This window comes from Lutjanus erythropterus, chromosome 1, assembly GCF_056507025.1.
Source record: "Lutjanus erythropterus isolate fLutEry1 chromosome 1, fLutEry1.hap2, whole genome shotgun sequence".
Classification (NCBI taxonomy): Eukaryota; Metazoa; Chordata; class Actinopteri; order Lutjaniformes; family Lutjanidae; genus Lutjanus; species Lutjanus erythropterus.
Genome location: NC_139317.1, coordinates 41,327,164 through 41,353,166, shown reverse-complemented (window position 1 = coordinate 41,353,166; position 26,003 = coordinate 41,327,164). Strand labels below are relative to the sequence as shown.

Sequence of the window (26,003 nt, the reverse complement as noted above, 5' to 3'; positions counted from 1 at the left end):
ATACACACTACTGGTGCAGCCAGCTTCATTTATTATAATGGTAGGGTAGGGTTGCAGCAGTCGCTCCATGTAACATGTGTTATGTGTTCATTGTTCAGCCACACTAGCTGCTGTGTGAAGCTGTGAGGCACAGTGGTGCTCTGAGCTCAATACTAACATGCTGATGTTTAGCAGGTATAATGTTCACTACATTCACCATCTTATTTTAGCATGTTAGCATGGTAACATACTACAACTGACACAGACATGCATTCTGTATAAATCAATCTGGATCAATATATCGAGAGCTGCACCACTGGAGGTTTATTTCATGGAATGACAAGAGTTGCAATGACGCTCAAAAGGCTGCCTTAAGTTTCAGCACTAATCTCTATATACTGATATATTATACATTAATACACAGGGTAATTAGAGGGGTTTCATGTGATGATGACAGGTTGTAGGCTACGTTACCAGTCTCCCTGAAAGAGGTAAGTGTAGCCGGATGGCTCCCACCAGATGGCTGTGTCTATTCGGTCGTAGGGAATATCTCGACCATAATCAACCAGCTCCAGCGGATAGCCTGACTCCAGGTTAGCCTCCCTGAAGAGCCAGAATCTGTTTCCTGAGGAGAGGAGAGGAGAGGAGAGGAGAGGAGAGGAGAGGAGAGGAGAGGAGAGGAGAGAAGAGGAGAGGAGAGGAACTCTTAATGATCCTTTCTGGTGCATTCATCGGGACATTCCCCATCCACTCCCACTCGTAACCATTCAGGATTCTGGAAAATGTTAACAACACACACAATAATACTGTATATATCATGTACACTTGGTAACACACTCTGCTCCTGCTTTAATTGCTGGCACAGAATATGTTAAATAATTGAAATTGAATGAGGTATAAAAGGAGAACAATAAGAGAATCCAAACCAGCATTTACACACTTGTAAATTATGTGAAGGCAATAATGATTTGTTGGCAAGCAATCAAAACACAGAGAACTGCATCATTGACTGAGGAGTTTGGGTTTTGCTTGTAAGTATCCATTAGGAGTGGCTTGTCTCATGTCAGGCTAAAGCAGGCTTCTTGCTGGTTTTATTGTTTGCACCGTGTCAGACGGGGGGGGGGACTCTGTTCCTCCTGGCACCATTACATCTCTCCTCTTGGCTTCAATACGATTTTCACGCCCTCTTTCACCCACGCCCACCCATCTATCCACCCACCACCGGCCCCTTGCCCCTCATTTAAAATGAGAGCTCTACACTCAGCATCTGGAGAGAACAAGTGGTTGACGCAATGCTTCTCAGGGTTCCTGCGGTGCTCAGCCCTGATGTAAAATCCCATGACTTATTCCATGACTTTCCTTAACTACAGCAGAGCGCTTCAGTGACCTGAAGATCTGATTCCTTCCTGCTGTGTAACTGCTGTTTTTCTACAGGGATAAATGGTGCGGTTTCTGTTACAGTTGGGCTTGTTTGGGATAAAAACAGCTGTGAAACCTCTAGATAATACAACAGCTGTGTAAGAGATGAAGGTGGGTGAATACATTTTTGTATGTTACTGTACTGAGAATTTGTTAGTCTCTGATGTTCCTATACTTTCCCAGTCTGGATTACACCAGTCAAAATCCATATATTCCAGATATTTGATGTCTAATATGTCCACCCATCCATTCATTTATCCTTGTTAAGTATATCCCCCGTAGGCCTTTCTCAGTACATGGTATGCCAAGTTTGAACTTGCTCTCTAGATAGTTGGTAAGTTGAACTCAGGAGTCCCAAGAGGGAGGAACTCCCAAGAACAGAACAGCGCAGTATGCTCAATTTACACTTGACACAACAGTCCTCTTTGTCCTCTTGTTGACACCACCAGCTCAACTATACCTCACTATTATGTACTGTATATTTACAATGCATTGAAATCTGGTATCATACACTACACTGTCAGTTTCCATTTATATGTAATTACTCATTTTTATTGAAGCTTAAAGATCCAGTGTGTAGAATTTAGTGACATCTAGCAGTGAGCTTGCAAACTGCAAACACCTTGTCTTTTTTCTTCCTCCAGTTGTGTAGGAGGATCTAAAGTGGCAGCGAAACTCGAGCAAAGAGCAAAAGGCCATAGAGCCAGTGTTTGGTTTGTCCATTCTGGGCCACTGTAGATACATCAGCAGTGCAACATGGTGGGCTCTATGGAAGAGGAGCCTCGTCCTCTGTAGATATGAAGCACTCATTCTAATGTTATGAACACACAACATTTCTGATGGATGTGGCATGCTGGTGCAGTGGTTAGCACTGCAAAGCGAGAAGGTTCCCAGTTCAAATCCTGGGGACTGGGGAGTTTGTGGCCGAGGCAGGGCATTTCTATGCAGAATCTGCACGTTTCCCATGTCCCTGTCTGGGTACTCCAGTTTTCTCTCACAGTCCAAAGACATGCAGGTTAACAGAAAATTGCCCATAGGCGTGAATGGGAGTGTGAGTGGTTTTCTGTCTCTATGTCTCAGCCCTGTGATGAACTGACGACTTGTTCAGTGTGTGTCCGGCCTCTCGCCCAATGACAGCTGGGATAGGCTCCAACCCGCCCCACGACCCTTCAAGGATAAGCGGTTACGGATAACGAATGACCGAGTGAACAGTTCTTATGTTCAGCTTATCACGCACTAATGAAAACATACTTGTGAATATTATTTTCCATTTCTGCCATAGTCTGCCAATAAAACCTCATAAATCTTACACTCTGGACCTTTAATGAGATAATGATGTTTTCAGTGGAGATCACTGTGGAAAAGACCAGATGGCCTTCCACCACATTTTTAACATTTCTCAAAAATTTCTTAAAAATCCCTAAATTAATTTTCGGAATAACAGTTAAGGGTTGGGTGAATATAGTGGCAACTGGCTGAGTGTCGCAGTTTGTTTTTTGGGTTAGGGTTAGTACTTAGGGACAGGCTATAATTCATGGCACAGTACACATCAACTGAGCTGAGGAAAACAGCCTGTAGACCCAGAATATTTTCACATCTAACTCAGTGAATTGAGGTTTTATTTTGACCAGACTAAATTAAGTTTGTTTTATGACGAGTTAACAAGGCCATTAAACAAGTTATAATTTCTTAAAAGACAGGAACTTGGATTCAGAAAGTCTACGGCCATTTTTTTCCCAATTTAATAAGGAAAACAGGTGCAAGAATAGTTCCTTTCTTGACATTTTGTGAGTCTATTTTGTTAGTTTATTTGATTTACCGTTGTTTATGTGCCATACTTGACGTAGCATACTTTGCATAGCGAACACACTGCTTGCACACATCTCGCAGCTAAAACTCCAGAGGGGTGCACACACACACACACACAAACACACACGCACACATTTGCACAAATATATCAGCAATTGCCAGTCGCTGGGCTGACACGGACGATTGGGAAATTTTAACATATCGCCTAAGTTCAGCCAGCAATCATGCAAGGAAGGGATTATGCTGTCAATGTAAATATGTATAATGTGGTGTCTAAACTCCCCATAACGAAACACTCCCCATTCAGCACAGCAGGGAACAGGGAGTGACCATAATAAGTTCCTCCGTAGGGTACCATAGATTATGATAATTGTGTATTTCATTGTCCATGTTGCATCACCATCCAAGTCCAGGAGAACAGAGAGACAGCAGATTGAGAAAGGAGAGCTGTCCTCATGCTAACAGACAGTGACCTTGTTGACCGATCTGACTGGTCTATCAGCCATTCGGACCCTCAGGTCTACCAGTCCTTCCTACCTTCCTTTTTCCCCCTTCTTCTTCCTTTCTCTTGCTCTTTCTTCACTAATGGCTCACAGCCAAGTGTCACACTGAGAGGTTTGCTGATGACATCATCCTCCTCGCCATCACCAACAGCTGCCCCCAAAGCCTGAAGCTCCCAGAGTCAAGCTGCATGAAGGACTGACTTCTTTCTTTTTCATTCAACAACTTTATCCACCGTTATAAAAGACAAGCTGCTCTCAGTGACTCACAGTATAAATAACGACCTGTGCTAAAAGAGATTTATACTCTGCATGTAGAATACATTATGCACCGCTGCTTTCTTAAGGAGGTGGGGATATGAACAGTATATCTTCAACATTATCTGCAGAAGATGAAGAAAGTCCCAGAATCTCTTTTTATTGTTAAAATATGAAAGTATTAAGACGTGGAGCGGTTTAACTGTATTACGGTTGTAAAGGAGAAACCAGATGGCGGATGGTTTTCTGTGCTGGTGAGCATGTTACAGGGTGTATTTATGTTCCATATGCTCATGATAAGAACCCTGCACGACAGAAAAATTGCAGTATCTTATCTATAGAGATGAAAACCAAAGAATACTTCACCTCAAATGGCTGACATGCTGCTACATACGGAAGACTTATGATAAAACCTCCACAGCATCCTGTGAATCCAGCCATGATTGTGTATCTGCCTGGCAGAGTAAACAGCTCTGCTTCCCTGGAAACTGAATCCAAACACTGGTGTTGTTTGTCATTGTCTCCACTGAAGCACAGCAGTGTTGTGACACAAAGTTTGTGTGTTACTTTCCTGCTTGCTGTAAAGCAGCTACTGCCTTCATATCAAAATTGTGCTCATTCTCAAAGGCTGTTGTCGCTACTGGAGGTCTGTCATGCTCTAAGTGACAGCTAGTAATACCAGAAGAAGATTATTTCGAACAGGGCCTGTTTTTACAGCAACAATAACCAGAAACGAAGATGATATGTGTTCATTCTCTAAAGGAGATGGAGTGGAAAGATTGCTGTTTATGAACAAGAGAAAAGGACTATGGATGAAGAGATGAATTTCTGTTGGTCAGTTTAATGATCTTCCAAAACAACTGACTGCTTTTATGAAAAGTCTTCTGTTATTAAGCTTGTAAAATTATCAAGTACTTTATAATACACACAAAACAATATATAAGAAATGTAGTTTTGACGGTAGATTTTGGCTTAATATGTGTTTCAAAAACATGATTGTAGGTTTATGTTAAATGTGATTCTCCTTTGGGCTGCAAGGTACAAAGTAGCTGATACAGATGATGGGCTTCTCTCCAATCGTTTGCCACTATTAGTTTGCCACTATTAGTCCATCTAGCCAAAGTGGAGATAATATAAACCACAAGTATACCAGAAACATTTGCTCCAAACATAAAACTGGCCAGTTTGGGGCAACCCAGAGGGAAATCTTATTTCACACAATCGTTTTTTCTTCGTCTTTGTCTTTTCTTTATCTTCTTTGTCTTACTCAAGAATCACCTGTTTCTGCCCCCCCCATAGCGGAAAAAAGGAGCAAAACAAAAGAAAAGCAGATCTTTTGTTGAGATCACAGGTGTCTCAGAGGTTGGAGAAACAAGACTTTAATTTGACAAATTTAAGATCTCATTTAAAGACAACTGAGTTGTACTTTTAGATCTCACTGTTATCTCAAGAGCTGATTATTTAAGACAAATTTAAGATCAGCACAGTGAGACAAGAAAAGGAGCATTTTAAGATGTTCAACTGGGCTCAAAGTCGTCTCAGACTCAGACGAAACAAAGGCTATTTCTCAGGAGCCGAATTGTGGTCTTGGTAATGGTCTTATATTGAGCTCATTTATGTCTAGGAGACAAAGGCTAGACAGAGATGAGATCTTATTTTGAATTCTTTCTTTCTTCTTGGAATGTAGGGCTTCTTTAGCTTAGTACATGAATGATTTCTATCTTTGACAATGTACAGTGAGGTGAAGACCAGTGTGAACTTCAGTGTTAATCCAAATCGTACGACACTGCGAACTCTTAGGAACTCTAGGAACCAGGCGAATCTGCAAGCTCATGTTTCATTTCCTCTGGCCGCCCTCCCCTTCAGACAGATTTCCACCTGAGCTGGCTATTGCTGAGCCACTCACAACAGTTTATATAATATGGTGTGGGTTTGATGTGATGACTGACAGTGCACCGTCACCGGTCCTGATTTGAAATGTCACACATTTCAAGCATGATGAAGCTCTAAAACTGTCAAACTAGGCAGTGCTGATCGAATACGAATCACGATCCTGATATGAAATTGCCTATTTCTCACCTCAAGTATTTTCAGAAACATATTTTAAGGTACCGTTTTACTGAAATCTGAAGTATGTGACCAAGACCTACTTTTTTTCCTGATTGAAAATGGGCCAAGCATTGCCTCAACTTGCATGCGCCACTTAGCGCTACATCACATATTTTGTTGCTCTGAGTGGTTGTAGGTCACATTTCATTGCTCTGATTGGTAGGTCTATCTATAAGTCTATCCAGTTGCTACAAACTACAATAAAGAGCAGAGGTTTCAGACTTATTCAGTTCAATATTATTTGTTTAACACCAAATCATAACAGAAGTTATCTCAGGGCACTTTTTAAATAAAACGTCTGGACCATACTCTTCATATACTTTTTTAGAGACACAATAATTTCCACATTGGTGAATAACCCTAATTCACATTTGTAAATTCTGCAGTACACCATTCCTTATTGACCCAACATTTCAGCTGCCTTGCCTTCATCAGAGTGGTAATCAAAACATTTAGTGAATAAAGCATGGTGTGCTGAATTTTCTTGTGTTTAAAACCCACCTTTTATCAATAAGAACATGTCATTTTAGTTTTTGACTGTTGAATACTGAGAAAGTAACCATCTTCTGGGAGTTATGTGTGTTGAGGAGCATGTGTGTGCGTGAGTGTTTGCTGCTTACCTTTAAAGAAGACGAACCTGCCGTCGTGTCTCTCGTAGGCAGCATCTATGTCTCCAGGCAGACCTCTCCAGAAGTGGCTGATGGGCATGGGGTAGTTGTCCAGAACTCTGTTCTTACGAACCCGCCAGAACCAACGACCCTGAGGGGGACGAAATTGGGAAGTGTATTTTGAGTGTGCGTCATTTCTCATCATCAGCTTGAAAAACTGTCTCTTCTTGTTGTCTTTGTAAAATCCTGGCTGAAACTCAAAGCTTGCAAATACATTCAGAGTAAACCAATGCCCAAATGAGTTCAAAACATACAGTTTGTCTTCATCTTATTCTAAGTATATTCTCTGTCCTTACAAAACATTCCTTTGCACAAGAAGGTATTCACTTTTCATTAGTCAACTGATTTAAACTATTTATGCTATTGAGGTCAGACAGCACTTTTGTAATGCTTGATGGTCATTATGTTAAGCAAACTGGGCTCTGCAGGATAACTACACCAGAACGTACAATAAACTAACAATAGTGGAACTCTAGCAGGCTAATAATAGTCAGTGTCCGCTCTAGTGGCTTTATCATGTCCCCTTATTGCACTCTCCCTCACAGAACAACTTTTATAAAGAACTGTTTGATTTCATGGTCAAGACAGCAGCAAAACAAGCCAAATCACTAGCAGCACATGTAGATCCAAGCCCAGAAAGACACTTATGGCTTGTGAACATTCATATCAACTGTATATTCTGTGCACACAGGCCAGTAGACAGATTTACACCAGGAGCCCTCAGACTCATTCATAAGTGGTGAGTCAGTAGCCCTGCCTGTCCTGGATAATGTAACGGTAAAATGCTCAGTGCTGCTTCTTTCTGGCAAGCATGCCTGGTTTTGTCCTTCACGCAGGACACGCTGGCAGACAGGACGGCGCGGCTCGGTACGAAATGGAAAAGACTGGAGACGGTTTGGCTTGAGCTGAGAGAAATGGAACAGGGCCGGAGCGAACAGACCCTTCAATATGTGTGGTCTGACAGCTCCTCACGTTGACCAGATTAAGACTGAATTGACCATATTAGTCCTCAGCAGAACGCAGCAGATCTCGGTGTGGGAGTTTGGATATTGAAAGCAGCTCAGTGGTTGTCTTTACGTCCGGCCCACTGCTGTGAAAAAATACTCTGAGTGAATAAAAGAAAGGAGAAATTTCCCTCCAGAATGACAGCCCCTTTCTTCTTTTAATGGACAAGACTCTGTGGAGAAGAGAGAGTGGTGTTGATGTGCTGCAGAGTACTCCCACTCATACAGTACATAAAGTAAGTCATTTTGCCTATGCAGAGTAATGGCAGAGAAGAACAATGTCTACCCTTAATGACGACAATTTGTGAACAGTGGAGGCGTCACTTCCAAACTGACATGAGGACAATTTGAATATGAACAGCACAGTTGGAAATCAGTCCCAAGCCAACAGTCGATGCTGATAACATTTTGAGACAATAATATCTGATGTGAGCATGTCACTTGTCAATCTGCGTCCTTTTTGACTTATTCTCTGTCCACGAGACTATCAAGGAGTGAAAGAGGACACAAGGCTGCAGCATCTTCAGAACTTTTCTTGTTTCTTTCTTCTATGCATGGTGTTTAAAAAGCCTAAAATTAGATCAAGTTAATGCTACTGGTGTGCAGATATGTGACTAGCAGTCTACAGCCATACTGGTGGCTCTATGAGCTGTACTACACAAATTGGTGTTTTGAACTAAATGCTAACAATGCTAATGCTCACAATGGCAATGCTATCATGCATGTTTAGCAGGTATAATGTTTAGCGTCTTTTTTAGTGTGTTAGCAACCCGCACAATTAATTGCAATATGGCCAAGTGCAACATCCAAATCACAGAACCAGAGCCAAATCGCAATTTTTCGAAAGAGAAAAAATATGTGATTAAACAGTATTATAATTGAGTACTGTGGCGTTGCAGAGATGCCTTGACCTAAAAATCTTGTTCTCCAGATGTTTTTAGTACAGACCCCAACAAATGTCACATCATATAGTTTTTTTTCTAGTAAAAAATAAAGTTCTAATGCAAAAGTGATCACTCTCACCAATCGTATTCATTCATTGTCCATAACTGCTTCTCCTTGAAGGGTCATGGGGGGCTGGAGCCTATCCCAGCTGACATTAGGCGAGAGGCGGGGTACACTAATTGAGGCTGATGGGAATGTCAGTAGGTTTACAGGTGTGCAGTGCTGCAAGAATGATAGATTTTTGTAGGCCAACCTGGAAGTTAGCATGGCACTGGTTCCCAGGACATAAAGCCAGTGGCATTTTCCCACTGGATTTTGGAGCTTCAAAATTCACAAGTGGGGGATTTACTGATGTATTTTATGTTGTGGAACAAAACACGAAAATCTGTTCAGCTGGTGTTAACCACAGACCTTATTTCAGGCATCTAACCAAAAACCCATTCAAAAAAACATTGACTTTGAGACAAGGAAATCAGGTTTTTGGTTCCAGGTTTTAGGATTCACTTCTGCAGCACCATAGTTGGTCATAAACCAAAGTTTTATATAAATGTTGACCTGATGATGGTGCTGGATGAAACACCACATAAGTTATTACAATAAATCCTGAGAGGGCTGTCTGGACCTAATTTCATGGCAATCCATGCGCTAGCTGTTGAGAGAACCCAAAAATGTAAACCTGCTGGTGACACTAGATGAAAAGTCAGGGGAGTTATTATGATTCATCTTCTGAGATAAACGAAAGCCTGAACAAAATTTGATGTTCATCGATCTCATGAAGTTATTTCAGTCTGGACCCCAGACGACTGACCGAGCGACCGGCTGACATTGACACACGGAGGCACACTGCTGGCCTGGCTAAAAGTTAGGAACAGAGCAGTGAATGTTTGAGCACTGTGAACTTGCAATTAACTTCTGAACTCAGCTGCAAGGGGCCAGTAAAAAGACATGTAAATAAATGTTAATTAAATAACATTAAATGTCCTCATTAACCGGGATGCACTTTGCTGTTTGGCACTTAGTGGGTGTCTGTTTTAATTTTTCACACAGCACATGATAAAAGAATATCACAAAACTGAACTGACCACTAAAAGTTTATTAATTGCCTCAGGTCATTCGTATTAGTTTAACACCCACTGGTAGGTCATGGAAAAAGTTAATTTTGGACACTTATTAATATTATCCAGACTAGCTTAATGACTGTGGATGAAACCCGAGACATTACTGACTGAGATGAAACCTGAGACTTGAGATATAACTGTTTGCCCGTGTGCAGCACATGTCCAGGCAGCTGTACAACAACTCTTATAACTGCTGGTCAGTGTCAAACACACTCACAGCCTGAGATAGGAGATATTCATAGACTGATCTTTGTGTGTTTGGAGGGACAGGCCGCTGTCACATTCACTCCAACGATGATAATAACACAAACAGAGCCCAGCAATGTTTCACGTCATATCTTCTTCAGCTTAAAATAGTTTCGTATTCCATCCTTGGCGTGTCAAGAGGTTTACTGGTATCAAGTGAAAGATGTCATTGATCGTTTCATTCTGTTGGATATCTTCAGCTGTTTGAATGCCTACTGCTGCGCGTCACTGGTAAATGTCAAAATTTCAGACATCATGACAGCATTTCTGGAAGTGAAGCCCCCTCTCCTTTACAATAAAGCCTGGGTGTCCTCAGTCCTGCTCTGTCTACTATCAGCAAACTCTTCAGTGCTCAGCAGTGCCAACACCAGCTGCCTCCCCTGACCTCTCCCACTGAAACACATCATTACTTATCTTTGTAAAGCTGCACTATGTATAGAGTATCAGGAAGGAATTGAGTCCTATTTGCTGCTGAAACCTCAGTTAATTTAACTTAGAGAATGACCACATAAGTTTATTACATCAAGGAACCATTACCTCCACCATAGGCAAAACACTTAGCAGATATATGATAACAAATGACCAGAGGGCTGAGTTGCATAATACCAAAAGATCTTAAATATTAAATAAATAATAAAAGCCAGCTGACAGCAACTGCAGCCAACAGCTAAATGATCAGTCCTGGCAGGCAGTTTTCTTCGACATCTTAAAGGTAAAATCCCCACTAATAGCTCACTGCTGCTTCAGCCCTTATGAGTGTTAAGTGTGGGTCCAGAGGCTCTTTAAGGCAAACACCTGACCGCACCCCACCCTTTTAACAGTGCTCTGTCTCATAAAAAAATGCCTGCCCTGTTGGTTTACAATCCACAAAGACCTGATTGAAAACAGACCCCTCGTTGGCCGCGCACACGCCATTTGTCTCAAACTGATTCTACAGAAGGGGAATAACTAATTTATTGACACAGTTAACTTGTAAGGACAGCTCCTCTGCTGGAAGCCGGCTGAATTTCCAAGCAAGGACACATAATAATCCATCGCGAGGGTAAACATATCACTCCTAATTTTTTATGCTCATAACTTAAATCAAGTTAGGAGGCTGCAGTTAAAAATGTCCCTGTTTGCCAATCCTCAAAGCATTTACCTTGAAAACAAACATCTCTCCTCGGAGCATAGCGACCGTGTCAAAGTTCCCTTCACAGATATTGGGTCCGTAGTGATCTGGTCTTTCCGTGGTCCTGGGGCGGTCGGGGCGGTCAGGATGCCGAGGAGGTGACTGAGGTGGCCTGGGCTCTGGGCGACGGGGCGTCACGGTGGGCAGTGCCTGGGTGGGGCCACTGTCTGGTTGACCTTCAGGAAGGAACAAAACAGGGTGGGTTAAATTAAATCAACCTATTGGGATAGGGCAGGGGTTCCCAAAGGAGAAATGTGGTGTCTTCTCAGGACCCAAACGTATAAAAATACATCATGAATTGCAATTACTGTATAACCTACACACACAACAAACACAACATTTGCTGAGTTTAATGTTAAGTTTCTCACCATCTCATAATGAAGTTGTACTGTCCATTAAAATTCCACTAGAGTAGGGCTGCAACAATTAATCAAATGTGACTGATTAATTTGTTGGAATAATAAGACAAAAAAGTCAAAATTCTGTGTACAGTTAACTGAATATTTCTGAGCTGTGGTCAAAAAGAGACATTTGGGGTTTGGGAACAACGATCAACATTTTTCACCATTTTCTGACATTTTATATACCAAACAACTCAATTAAAATAATAGAAAATAATCTACAGATAAATCGACAGCGGAAATAATCCCTGCAGCCCTGCAGTAGATGACTTTTAATCTGAAATGAATACAGGAAGTGTTGAGCTTGTATTAACAGCATAATGCACAAACTTTAATGAGTGTGAGCAGATCAAAACAAGTATTGTTCCTAAAATATTGTAGTGACAGATTTCCCAGCATGCCTGGACTGAGTAGTTTATTCAGTTAGCTGTTTTATGTTCCAAAATGCAAATGTTACTTTTCGTTAGTGTCTATTTTCATAGTCTAATAAATGTCATTAAAGGGCTGACATCGGTGAGAGCTGATTTCTGGCTCTCATTCTGCGCTGCCTGCTGCTATTTAAGGAAATATGGTAGGTATTTTATTCTGCAGACTGGCGATCCAATAAAAAAAGGTCCATGACTCATTCTGAGTCACAATCCTGAAATTGTGAAATGCTAGGATAGGGTTTTAGGATAAAAATGAAAAATTGTCTTCTTTGACAGAACGATCATTTTGTGTTGGGAAAAAATAGTTTTCAGTTTTACAGAAAGTGCAAATCACCATGTCCTCATGATTCAACACACTGTAAAGATTTAACACACTGGACACCAGCAGAGTCATCCAGGAAAAATCCTACCATAGATCTGTTGTATGCCCCGCCGGTCGTCCTCAGGCAACTGGAAGTTGTCAGTCTCCATCCACTGGTAAAAGGGAGCCATAATGGCCAGCGGGTTGTTGGAGTGCTCTAAACCCAAGGCGTGTCCTAACTCGTGGACTGCCACCAGAAAAAGATCATTACCTGAGTAGATATAATGAAGCAAAGACACAAGATAGTGGAGAAAGTTAAGTCAGACAATATGCACTCATTTTCTTTATATATAATCTCTATAAAGGGATTGTTAAATTTCTACAGACAGAAAGAAATAAAACATGTGATTCCCTGTGGTCATTCATGTATGCCTCATGAATAGCACACGAGGACTGCAAAAGCTGCAAGCCACAGAGAGCAGAAAGTCCTAATAAATCAATGCAGTCAATGTATAAGAATGGCTGTTCATTGTTCTCTCCCAGTATTGATGTCAATAAAAATCTCAGAGATCTGTCAGATAAATCACACACAGGCAGGCTAGTGACGGCTGATATGAATCAGCATACATTTCTAACATTTCTAACTAATCAAGGGATGCTGTTGTCCACTGCCACCACGACAATTATACACTGACAAGGCCACGACACAGCTGTGACACACTGACCACCGCATCAACTTCCTCTCTACACAAAGGACCTCTTACAGATCTTTTTTAGAAAAGTAAAGCCAAAGAAAACCGAGTTTAGAATTGACCAACATATTCCTATAAGTTCTCGTCTGAAGCGAAGCCAGGGCACATTTGGGTACTTCCCCTCAGTCAATACCTCTTTGTTGTCCGGCCCTGCTCTCTGTGAACTTTGAACTTGCGAGCTGTTTCGTCTGGCGCGATGGCCCGTGCTGACTGATCAGATTCGTGCCAGTGACATCATGCTGAGGGGGTTTGGGACTTGGTGATGTCACTGCTGTGCATACAAGGGAAGGGGGGTGTGCTCTAGATGTGTGTCCTTGTGCAGCTCCTCATTTCCTCTTTGTAAAACACACACACACACACACACACACACACACACACACACACACACACACAAGGACACAGTTCATCTCCCACACTATCTATAATTTCAGAGTCACATGAATGTCCTCATGGTGTATTAAGCTGCAGCAAACACTGAAGGAGAGAAAACAGCAGAGGGTAAGACTACACTCTTAGAAATAAGGGCTCCAAAGGGGTTCTTCCTGAAGGCCTGAAGTTCTACCCAGAACCATTTGACTCTGAAGAACCCTTTTTTGAAGAAAGCCTCCCGTCAAGGGTTCTTTGTAAGACTAAGGGTTCCAGCAGGATTTGTCAATTGCTGTTTGTATATGCACCAGAAAGATTGTTGAGTCTCACTTCAGGAACATCTAATACCAGTGTTTCGGGTTGGTAAAACGCCCCAAGAGGGGTTAAAATTTTTTCTGCATTTTCCTTAACCGATGAATCAATTAAACATTAATAATTTATAGCATACGAAACATGGTTTCTTTTGCTCATTTTCATGTTTTTCTTGTTCTTTTTTCCCCCTCAAATCTCCAGTGTGAAAAGAGGAGAAAGTACTGCCATTTCTAAACTATCGATTAATTATGGATTGATGCATTTTTAATTCATTAAATTCTTAACATCCATGCATGCATGAAATATGTCAATAAATAAATTTGATTATTATTATTATTTAAAATAAAATAAAATCAATAAATGATTAATCATTAACATCCCCAGCTAAACAAAATAATGAGAAAATAAGAATGTCCTGGCAGAGGGTGGGGTCTCTGCAGATGTGGGCTGCGCCACATTTCTGGTGGGTGATGGGTTAGGATAGAGAGGGATCTTTTATATGAATTTATGCATTGTTTTTGGGAAAATCCTGCATAGTATGGCTTCAAGTCTGATGTGTAAGCCAGGACATCTCTGCAGCATGACACTATTTAATTATATTACTTTAATATCTTTATTTGCCTTGAACAAGTACTACACCTCCTGTGATTTGAAAGTTGCTGTGGGCCATAATGTGATTTGGATAAAAATTCAATTCAATTTCAAATTTAATGTTCAGCCCTACAAAGAACACTTATTGGAAGAAAGAGTTGTTCAAGGATTGTTGAAAGCCTTGAAAAAAGCTTTTGTTGAGGGGTAGTCAAGGGTTCTTTGAACCATTATATAAAATGGTTCTCAGTAGAACCCCCTGAGTGGGTTCTTGTTGGTACCCTTAGAAGGTGGAAAGGTTCTGGATGGAACCCTCAAAGAGAGTTCAGGGTGGAATCATTACACCATGGAAAGGTTTTCTGTAGAACCTCTCATAGGGGGTTCGGGGTGAAACCCTTTATGATGGTTCTAAGTACAGCCCTTCGTGTTGGGTTCTAGTGTCTACAAAGTGTTCTTTTATGGCACGGCTCACAATATAGATTGCCTGCTTGCTCAAGACAAGTAAAATGCCATCTTGGCAAGTAAATCTAGCAACTTGCGCAACTGGGCAAGAAGTAAAACAACAAACTATTTGATAATTGATGAATTAAAGTAATTTTTCATGCAAAAATGGCATTAAAATGTTTTTTTCAGCCTCTCAAATATATACATCATATATATCACACATTTATTATGATATTAAACTGAATATATTTGGACTTTGCACTGTCAAAACAAGACATTTAAAGACATCACCTTAGACTTTGGAAAACAGGGATGGACATTTTTCATTATTTTTGACAGCCCTAGCTTAAACATAACAATTAACTTTAGTCTTTATTGTCATTTGATACAATGACAAACAATTGTTCAGCGGAAAGTAAAAATGGACATGCACGCCCTCACCTGTGTCTTGTTTTCCTCCCCCTCCCTAGTGTATTTAATCCTCTGTCTTGTCCTTCTTAGTTGTTGTCTTTAGTCAGTGTTTCTCGTTGTATTTTGGTGGCATGTGTTTTTTCTTCTGGATGGATTTGTTTGTTTTTTTTCTTTCCTGGACTTTGACTCTTGGATCTCCTGGAATTTTAGTTTCCTTTATTTTACCTGCCCCCTCAGTAAGTTTTTTGTGTTTGTTTTTTTCCCTGCCTTGTTTGATATTCGCTTCCTTACATTGGTGTAAGCTTTTGTATCTTTTTTTTATTTCATTAAATTTCTCGGAACTGCTCTGCTCTCTCTGTTGTCTGCATTTGGGTCCAAACCTGAAAACCCCTGAGTATAACAGGACAAGCCAAAGAACACTTTATGGTTCTAGTTAGCACCCTTATTTATAAAAGTGTGGTGTGCTAAAGAGAGCTGAGGATGAATAAAGAAAGGCAGGGAGCACTGAGAGCAGATAAAGAGGCCTTTGTGAGGTAACTGTGACAACCATTCAGCTCGACAGAGAAAAGGAAGAGTAAACTTCAAAAGTCTTGGCAGAGTTAGAAGTTCAGCCAACACATTTTTTGCTAATTCTGACTGTCCTCTATACACACACGCACACTCACACACACATTTTGTCATTCAAGTCCTATTTCAGCTCTCTGAAGCTTTGTTCGCTTGTTTACCACGTCTCACACCTCATTCATCAGCAGTAAAGGAGACTCCCGGGGAAGAAAAGCCACTGTTGAGCAGCACCCTGACAACCAAAATGCACTGTCCAAGTTTGCTCAGCCTTTCACCAGGGCCACTTATTCACATCACTCTCATCTGACCACAAAAAGGCACAAAAGCTAATGACCCTTTCCCGCTACAAATGCCTACAGCGTTTCATCTGTGTAAGGTGTGTTTGCATGTGGATGTCAGCAAGTTATCTGGATAAAGAGCTGGATCTGTTTTTGTTTGAGCATCTGAGCCAGAAAGGCTGATTAATCACATTGTGTGTCACAAGGTTTATACCAAAACTATTTACTGACAGATGAAACAGAGGTCACACAAAGGGGAAGAAAACACTGTCCCTGCAAGGAATGGATGGAACGGATTTCTGCTTTTACCATCAGTGGCTGTCATTAATTTTTTATGTGTAACTATTGATCCATTTGCTTAAGTCTGTTTTTGCTTGACCCCAGCCAAAAGGAGGTCAGAGGTCAGAGCTGATTCTCTCTCGGGACACTTCAGCAGGGCGGATGCTAACCGAGGCTTCAGAGTGGCTCTTCAAGTCTCACTTCTTATTTTATGCAATTCTGCTGCTTCACATTAGTTTCGGGTACAGTTTCCTGGAGCTGTTACAATACCCGAAATTTAAACTTCAGAAAAAAACTGGTCTAAAAAAAAAGCATACTTGACACCTCTTCCGATACCACGGCAAATAGAAAAAATGTCCTGGGCACACAAAATAGGATACTTTTATTCATTTTTTGATTAAGAACCTGGACACAGAGCTGGTACTGAAAAAAGTCTCTGAACTCTGCCAAATCTGAGGCAGGACAATAAAGACTGAACTGTCAAAGAAGCACTTGGGTCCTTTTTGACACAATATTGAAAAACTATTGATATTTTGACAAACTTACTGTTGTTTTCAAGATGCTATTAAGACGGCAACTAAGACTTCTTCCCATATTTCAGCAATAAACTGCTTATTTTTTTATTCACTGATTAGTCAGTTAGTCGGTTATTAGTCGGTTATTTTCAAATAGTTTGTTTAGTTCAACTGACACTGTAAAACCTGTTATAAAAGATATTTAATTTGTAATGATATATAACTGAGAAAACCAGAAAATTGTTATGTAAGAGAGGCATGGATAGGGCTGCACGATATGGTAAAACAGATATTGCAATTATGATATGATTCATGATTAGCTTGATAATTGACTTAAATAATTAACCGAATGAAATAAAATTGTTATTGTGCCAGCTCTGAATGCTATCTAACAGAAAAAAAGATCTGAATGAGTTTTGCCAACTGAAAAAAAATATTTCATCCAAATTTCACAAAAGGCTGGGGCCTCGTTCAGCATGAGCGTAATTGGAAGGCAGTAAAAATGCCACAGTTAAATGAAGACTACATCTGTGAAAAGTCAAACTAATTGGACATGTGTCTAACTGAAGACAGCCAGTATTGTAATTTGTTTGTACTTTGCTTTTAAGCTGTGTAAGTAGCGTGGTGCAACAAAGGGACCAGTCTACAGATCTCCCCGAGTGGAACACACTCCCACTTACTGTGGCATTTCCACCGTCCCTGTGATCTGTCCTGCGACACATCCCACACACAGCTGATCACACAGATACAGGCACACACACACACACACACACACACACACACACATAAAGTTTAGCTGTCTGTCTCCTGTGTGTATGTAGATAACAGGGCAGGGAAGCCCATTGTTGCAAAAAATCCCTCTCTACTCAGCAGGGTTAATGGGTGCATGGCAAGAGGAGGAACTCTGAGGACTTCTTAAAGATTGTTAAAAGTTTTCTTAATCCTCTCTCCTGCATGTGATTAGTTTAGTGTGAGACGTTGGTGTTAAGAGTTGTAATTGGGTTTATGGTTCATCTTAAAGGTCCACTGAGATTTACTGGGATTTATTGGGAGAATATAGCAGAAACTGAACATTATATTTCTGAGTATGTTTTCATTAGTGTATAGTCACCTGAAAATAAGGATCATTGTGTTTTTGTTACCTTAGAATGAGCTGTTTATATCTACAGAGGGCATGGGTCCTCTTCTACAGACAGGGTTCCTACACCTTTTCCAAAGTCAAATTCAAGCACTTTAAGAATTTCAAAGGTGTATTCTGACACTTTTCCTGCACCGTACACAGTTATACAAAAAATAATGTTATTGTGCTATACACAACCAAAATTATGTTTCCTGATATCATTCTACAGAATGGTGACAAATTAAAGGGAAACACAAGGAAGTTTCATGTTTTATCTAAAAAGCAAACTATTCAGTTAGATTTATTATGAAGGTAATACAGCTACAATTTCAAGCACTTTATCCAAAATCCCAGCACTTTTCATACCTTGAAATCACTACATTAAATTCAAGGATTTTCAAGGATTTCCAGCACCTGTATGAAACCTGCACAGAGGCTGTTATGTTTCTAAAGTAGCCCAGAACGGACCAACAAAACAATGGCTATAGATAGGACCCTGTGCATTTTTTGAAGATTCTCCCTCATGCTTGGAACTGGATGAAGTGAGGTGAATACAATCTGCAGGCTCATTGCTAGCTGCCACTAAATTTCACATGCTGATCCTTTAAGCAAAGTGTAAAGCACAGGTGTACAAATATCTTGCATATGTATGTGACTAGTGCACCTTGTACAGAGTTCAGAGTTCATGGATTGCTGTGTGTCAGTACAAGTTCTTTGCAACATAACTGGAGATCCATTTGAGAAGTATGAGGAGGTGCAGTTGGGGTAAAGGCTGTCTGTCACCTTTGAACTTTTTCAGAGGTAAATGGAGTAGCCCAGCCTGACAAATGAGAGATGATGTAGTGAGCTGAGCCGTGCCAACTCTAGTTAGGAGTGGAGGAAAGCGATGGGGACAGCTGTTAGCAATCTATTACATAGATCCATTACAACCTCCACAACATGACATAACTACAGTGCTGCAAAGGTTGCATCGGCTGAACGCTCAGAAATGATAACACCTCTAAATCTTGTTTTTCTACCTGAAAGTTAAGCAATGGTTCCTTTGCATCATTCAAGCCCTCAAGAAAAAAACAAGCTGCAGACTGCTGCACCCATATGAACACAAACATACTACGCACCAACTCAACTCAGCTTTTAAGCCACCTGAGGCCACATAAGACTGTTTCTTCTCTAAAAAACTTCTTGTTGTTTTGTCTATAGCATTCGGTTGTCACTAAGGAAAATTAGCACTGCTCCCAAAATCCATATTACATCAGGAATTACAAATGATAAGCATTTACCTTGTACGTTCTGGTTTCCTATGGTCCATGGTTCATCGGAGTCAAAGTGTGTGTCCCCGCCCATTCCAGGTCCAGGGAAGTAGGCATGAGCTAGGAAGCCCCCCTCCCCATCAAAGGGAGAGCTGTCTCCATGAAATCCAGAAGCGAAGAAGATCATGATGTCGGGCTCCTTGCGGCGTCCATATTTGATCTCCTGGTAGGGGATTTCATCAAAGGTCAGTGGGGTCACCCCCTCCCAGACTTTAAACGCCCGCCGGATGGCTTCGTATGAGTTATACTCTCCAATCTTGGGAGTGTAGTTCTGGATGCTATGGGAACGGAGAGGGGAAGAGTGGAAAAATATTACAAAGGCTTGTGTCTTGTACAAGTTTCAGAGAAAAAATATCCCTTTCATAAGCAAACCAAAGAAAATTGTCAGACCAGCAATACTTCAAATTTCAAAGAAATTGTGTTAATCAAAAATAGTCAATTTATTTGTGTGTTTCCATAAAAACAAGGCTTTAAAGGGAAAGTCTGGATTATTTGAAGTGAGGTTGTATGAGGTGAAAATATTCTAATAATAATAAATATATGCTAATAAATATAGCATACACTTCAAGTGGCTAAAATACGTTATGCTGCTGACTGTCTACAGCAGTAAATTGCTCAGCTTTAGTGCTTTTACTCCTGCCTCTCCAAACTAAGGGTGACCACCATCAACTGTAAGGAATACACTGACTATTGATACCTTATAAAACCCTACTTTAACCAATCTGAACTTTCCCTTAAAGTCTTCTCAAATCAATTCCAAGCAACTGAGATAATCTAACTTAACTGTAAAAAAATTACAAACAAAGTAGAACTTTGTGTAGGTACTGTGCATTTGTGGCAGGTTAGATTTTCTTTAGAACTTCTTCTTTGTTACCTGTAAGTGAGATGGTTCTTGTTCCATTTATGTCCGGTGAGGGCATAGCGTTTCCGCCGCACGTTGGTTTTGATCTGGCCTCCAAACTTGTCAGGCACCCCGCAGCGGGGTCTCTTCATGGCACTGAAGGAGTTGAAAGAAGTCAAGAGCGAGTGAAAGGTATGTGCGTGCGTGTTGAAAGGAAGGAGCACCCAGGAGAAGAGATGAAGGAGAGAATGACATTAAAATGTGAACGAGAATGACGTCTCTCCTCTTGATGTCTCTGTGCTGTGTTTTTTGTTGTTTAATTTAAAGTGTACCTGCGAGCTGCCTACTGCAAACAGCAGTTACTGAAGAAGGGAAAACATCTATACCACAGGGGATCTGACCAGTAAATCTTGTCCTGTTTTAAAGTACATATTTCCAAATTCTAGGTCAAATCATCCTTTTAAGAACATTTTAGGGCAAAAGTCCAAAGTCATTTAATTTTGGGTTGCAGGACAGTGTTTTGGGGACTGGTCTATGTTCTTTTAACAGTGAACGTCTAACACCGCATATACAGCTGGTATTAAAATGCCATTTGTATCAAAATACATCAACCTGATAAGGAAAAAAGCATGTTTAATGCAAGGTGTAAATGCTTCGTAATCTGAATGTGATCAGATCTGCTGATAACATCTGGAGGTAGTCTGGCTCAGATTATGTTCAGATCTTAGGCAGGTGTAAATGTAATGCGTACAACAATCCAGACAGTGTATCCAGTTACAGATCCCATTTTAATACCAGGTGTAATGGGGTGTAAATGTACAAAAACATTTTTAAAAAACCTACTGACCTGATGGTTTGTGCATCCATCTGTCCAGTGACCTCCAGGCCGTAGAACCGCTGCATGTCACTGATGGCATTGGACAGGATCTGAGCCGATCGCATGGTTGACATCTGTCTGCTGGCCTGAGGCAGGTAACCGTACATCCTCAGCCATGACTGGAGGAAAAAACATAAAGGAAAACTGTTTATGAAGTATTATGAAGTACCATCCACTCATGTAATGTGCTGCTGATTCACTTGAATCAGAGCTCATCAGGTTTACATTACTGAAGCTGATAGCAAGAACAAAATAAAGATTTACTCTGAGACGGAATATGTTCACATTAAGCCTTTTATCCTTGACAGCTTATTCTACACACACATGATCGAATCTTAGAAGCAAGAGACGTTTTATGCAATCAAGATGTGAATTATGACAAGAAAACTGCAATAGAAATGATGGAAACAGCAACAGCTGTTTTATGAGCATATGGGCAATTTGTGTTGATTACAGCTCAGAGCAAATATCTGTCTCCTCAGCTTCAGCTTCTGTAACATGATGACATGACAGAGATTTGCACTGGTACCCAGGATTTGTGGGGAAATTACCCATATGTGTTATTTGATCCTGAATGAGGGGAATGTGGCATGTGTTGCTGAGCAGTTTTTAGTGTTTTAAGAAAAGTAAAAAGTGATATAGTGCCCCCTGAAAGTCGAAAATGCAAATTCGACTGAAATTCTTCAAGTCAAGCAGTCATTTTTTTCTTGTCAGTCAGTGTGCAGGTTACTTCTGGGGACATTTTGATCAGAAACAGACAGCTGCACGGACACGGAGTAGTTCTGAATCTGAAGCAATGCAGCTGCCTGGATCAAGAGAGGCCTTGCCCCATCAGGCCCCTGAGATAATGTTATCCTTTGCCTTCTGCTTTTATTTCCAATCCGTCATTAGCGTAGCTAGCACACATTAAGTTGGAGGGCTAACTTGGCTTGTTTACTATATTGCCTGAATGTTGCTGTCACTCTAAACATCCCACTGAACCCTGTTCAAATATCTGACAGTTCAAGATAGAGCTGCAACAATCAATCACCACTTATTATAATAGATATTCAATTAATCATTCATTAAGTCATTTTTATATAAAAAATGTGAAGATTCTTTAATTCTTTGATTTTCATATATGAATATTTTTTGGTTTCTTTACTCCTCTATGACAGTACACTGAATATCTTTGTGTTGTGGACATTTGGGGACACCACCTTGGACTTGGGGAGACAGTGATCAAAACATTTCACCATTTTCTGATATTGTATGGACCAAAGTGACAAAATAATAAAGATTAATTGATAATGAAAACAATCATTGGTTGCAGCTCTAGTTCAATAGTTCATGACAAAAAAAGGAAGAAACTTTTTTGTTGAACGGCCAAAATGCGATTCAACTGACAAGATTCTGAGTATATGCAATACTGCATTTTCTGAAGTGTATTCTACTGCACATTAGGTTGCATTTAATGTCTTGTATATAAAAGGCAGAAGGCAGGCAGCTTCAGACCTCAGTGAGAACACTATGAGCTCTTGTGTATCTGACAGTAGGAGTGTGTAACAGGGAGGGCTCAGGGGGGTGGGGGTTAATGACAGACTTGAGAGAGAAAACGTGATACTTGACCCAATCACAGATGACGCAAAGTCTGTCCCACCTGTTATGTAGAAACCTAATATAACACACACACACACACACACACGCAAACACACACACTTGCATTCTGGCTAGTCCGAGATACCAGATACGCCTACACATGGACACACTCCCCACAGCGGTGTGGGGAATGTAAAAGGGTGTGTGTCTCATTGTGTGCTCACGCATGTAGCTGTGTGAGTGTCTGTGTGCGCAGGTCTCGCCCATCTTTCACAACATAAAATACTGCTTGATAACATGTATTTACTTACCCACTCCCGTAAAGCCATAAAAACCAACTTACCTATTTCAGTCTTTCTCTCACCTACACACTCATATACAGTACAAACATCTTCTAAATATAAATAACTAGGACTTGATGATTTTGCTTACAGATAAAATCTACATTTTTTTAGGCTATTCCCCAATGTACGATACATATCTTGATTAGGGCTGCACAACAAGGTGAAAAAAATTCCCAAAATCTTTATTTCCACTTAAAATAAACTTAAAAAAACATAAATTATGATGTTGTGACATTTGTTTGGCTCTGTACCAAACAAACACATCTGGAGAACAAGATTCCCTGATTGTATTTATTAGAGGTAATCAAATAACTACAAAGACTAAAGTTAATTGTCAAGTTCCAATGTCTATAAAATGTAAGAAAATAGTGAGTCTCAGCCCAAGGTGGGGTCTTTAAATGTCTTGTTCTGTCTGGCTAAAACCCAAAGATATTCAGTTTAACATGATGATAAACAAAGTAGGAAATCACTTCACTTCTGTAATTTTGCATAAAAATTACTGAAAGAATCAACTGGCCATCAAAAAAGTTTAATTGTTTAATTCTTTTTTTAACACTTGGCCAACTGAGTTGCCAGATTTACTTGTCTGACGTGGCATTTTATGAGCCCTTGGCAAGTGGGAAATCCTTATTGTTGACAATATTGACATTTTCTCTACAATAAGATACCATATATGATGGTCATTCAGAATTTAAGGCTGGTTGTAGGGATGGCTGTTGGTGCTGATTTTTGATTTTAAAAAATATAGATATAATGACTGAGTGAGTGAAGGCAAATAACAGAACAGCTTGACCAGTGGTAAGTTCATAAAAATACAAAACCCTTTACTGTAATGCCGCCTTTAAAACCAGTAAAAGATAACACTTATGCCATATCATGATATGGTAACATCCGAAATCTAACTATGTATAATAAGTGTTCTGGTCACATTCATTCACTGCCTACAAATTGGCTCGTGGTTAGTGGTAACCACCTACCCTGAAAAGAGTTAATTCGCTGTATGTGTGTCCCACACAAACAAAAAGTCCCCACAGTCTAATAAAAACTAATTAAAAACGGTCTCCCAGACCCTTCTTGATTTGCTCTGTTACATCTCTGCCTGAGTGTCCTACACCATCTACACCGTCTAATATGACAGGATGTAATAAAAAGGTCAAAAGGGTGAAGGTGTGGGCCTGTGCTCTTTCTTTTTAAATCAACTGCTGCTGAGAGGAACTGATATTATCAACACAGAGCTACTGACATTAAAAATACAAGGCCAGACCTCAACGTAACTTCACCCTGAGCACTTTACCCCCAGTGTTCCCAGCTGGAGAAAAACAATAATTTGCCTGCATGTGTTCTTCCTCCACCATTAGACCAATCCTTCCAGCGCTGCTGTGATTAATTATCCCGAGGTGAACGCCTAGCGCTTGATCAATCAATCACTGCCAATTGCTGAGCTGAGTCTGACAGACCCTGATGCCATCTCATCCTTTGTGATCAATTAAGGAAGTAGATGACAACTGTCGCCCATTAAATAAATGGCCTTTCTTGAAGTAGCACCTCTTCTCTTTTTTCCTGAAGGTTTTATATCATGTAAGTATATTAAGCGCTTCTGACAGAAGTAAAAAAAAGACTGCAGGAAATCAGTAAGTTGTACAGTATGCTCATCTGCAAAAAAATGCACTAAAATAAAATATTATCTAATGTTAAAAGTAAAAGCAGATGATCTATATAGCTGAGCAGGGTGTTTCAGTGACAGGTGCAATCAGTTTATTGCCCCTCAGGTCAGCCTCTGGACTTGTTTTGCTTGTACTGGCTGGCTGTCTGAAAATATATTCATAAAACTATATTTTAAAATGAAATGAAGCCAATGTTGAACATTTCTACAATTCAAATATTTTTTTAGTGAAAACACAACTCTGAGATACGGTGCCGTGAGGCATAATCCTTTGTGACTGTGCGCCTGAGACATGGTGTCTTTGTAGTGTAGCATTGACCATCGGGAGGTCACGGGTGAAAACTGAAAGTGTTTGAGCCCAGAGGCCGTGGAGGACTTGGCCTGAGGAGCTCAAAACCTTCAAAATCAGTTTCATCTAAAAGTTACATCTCCAAATACATTAGTGGTCTGTTGTTCCATCAGTTTTCGCCCTTTTCATTCACTCCAGTGGGTTTTAACTGATGCATGTTGTACATTTATCATCTAATTCATAATCTTATTATTTTCTGTATAGGTATTAATTTAATTTATTTGTGAGTAGATTTCCCCCATTTAATTTTTTTTTCTATGTTTGCTGTAGCTTTTTGTGCCGACTGTACCAGACCTGTTCTTCTTGTGCTGCTGTAACACCTAATTTCCACCTCAGGGATCAATAAAATGGTGATATGTTGAAGACCATTATATATATATTATTTACACCTCTGTTATTTTCTTTAGTAGGTGTAAAGCTGTAAAAAAAAATACCATACCATTATTCCCTCTGTAGCCCTTTTTACACAGATATCCCATAATACTGCTGTAAAGAACACTCATCATTACAACAATTTCTCTTTTTTCACTGAACCAGACCACCATTGTGTCTCCCAGTGTGTTATTTTAGATAGCCATGTAGGAAGGTAAGGAGATCCGGGACCTTGTTGTGTCCAAAATTTGCAGACACTTTCAGTTGATGTTCTTCTTTGGGTTACATCAGAGTAGCTGGCTCACCTTTTTTACACGTATGTTGCTTTGACTCTGTTACGCCCACTTGCCTATTTCATGTTTACAACATTTATGCAAAATGCAACCCTGAATATTTGAATTCCCAGGCTTTGTTAAACTGTCTCATCTTTATCTGTCTCTTTCTGGCGGTGGATGAGCTGCCTCCATCAGCTCTGTGAGTGTGTGTGTGTGTGAGTGTAGGAGCAGGAAGAGATGTAGAGAGGGCTGAACTCGACCTGACCCTGACCCACCTCTGCCTTCAGATAAGAAAGCTTCAAACACGCTGACACACAATTGCATGTACACACACACACACACACACACACTCAAACACAAACATGCACTTCCTGAAACACTATCTAAGTATCTACATGGTCTTTTTCTC

The 26,003-nt window shown here is 40.4% G+C and overlaps 1 protein-coding gene across 1 annotated transcript in view; it reads right to left on the bottom strand.

Annotated features, from left to right (window-relative positions):
• The window catches only part of mmp15b (matrix metallopeptidase 15b), a 42,583-nt gene that overhangs the window by 4,640 nt on the left and 11,940 nt on the right, over positions 1-26,003 (bottom strand). The window contains exons 2-8 of the mRNA XM_084722061.1: positions 20,984-21,132; positions 20,170-20,292; positions 19,266-19,573; positions 12,466-12,627; positions 11,197-11,402; positions 6,695-6,833; positions 454-604 (exon numbers count right to left, since the gene is read on the bottom strand). Coding sequence (XP_084578187.1) covers positions 454-604; positions 6,695-6,833; positions 11,197-11,402; positions 12,466-12,627; positions 19,266-19,573; positions 20,170-20,292; positions 20,984-21,132 — 1,238 coding nt within the window. The remainder of the gene's footprint in view (positions 1-453; positions 605-6,694; positions 6,834-11,196; positions 11,403-12,465; positions 12,628-19,265; positions 19,574-20,169; positions 20,293-20,983; positions 21,133-26,003) is intronic.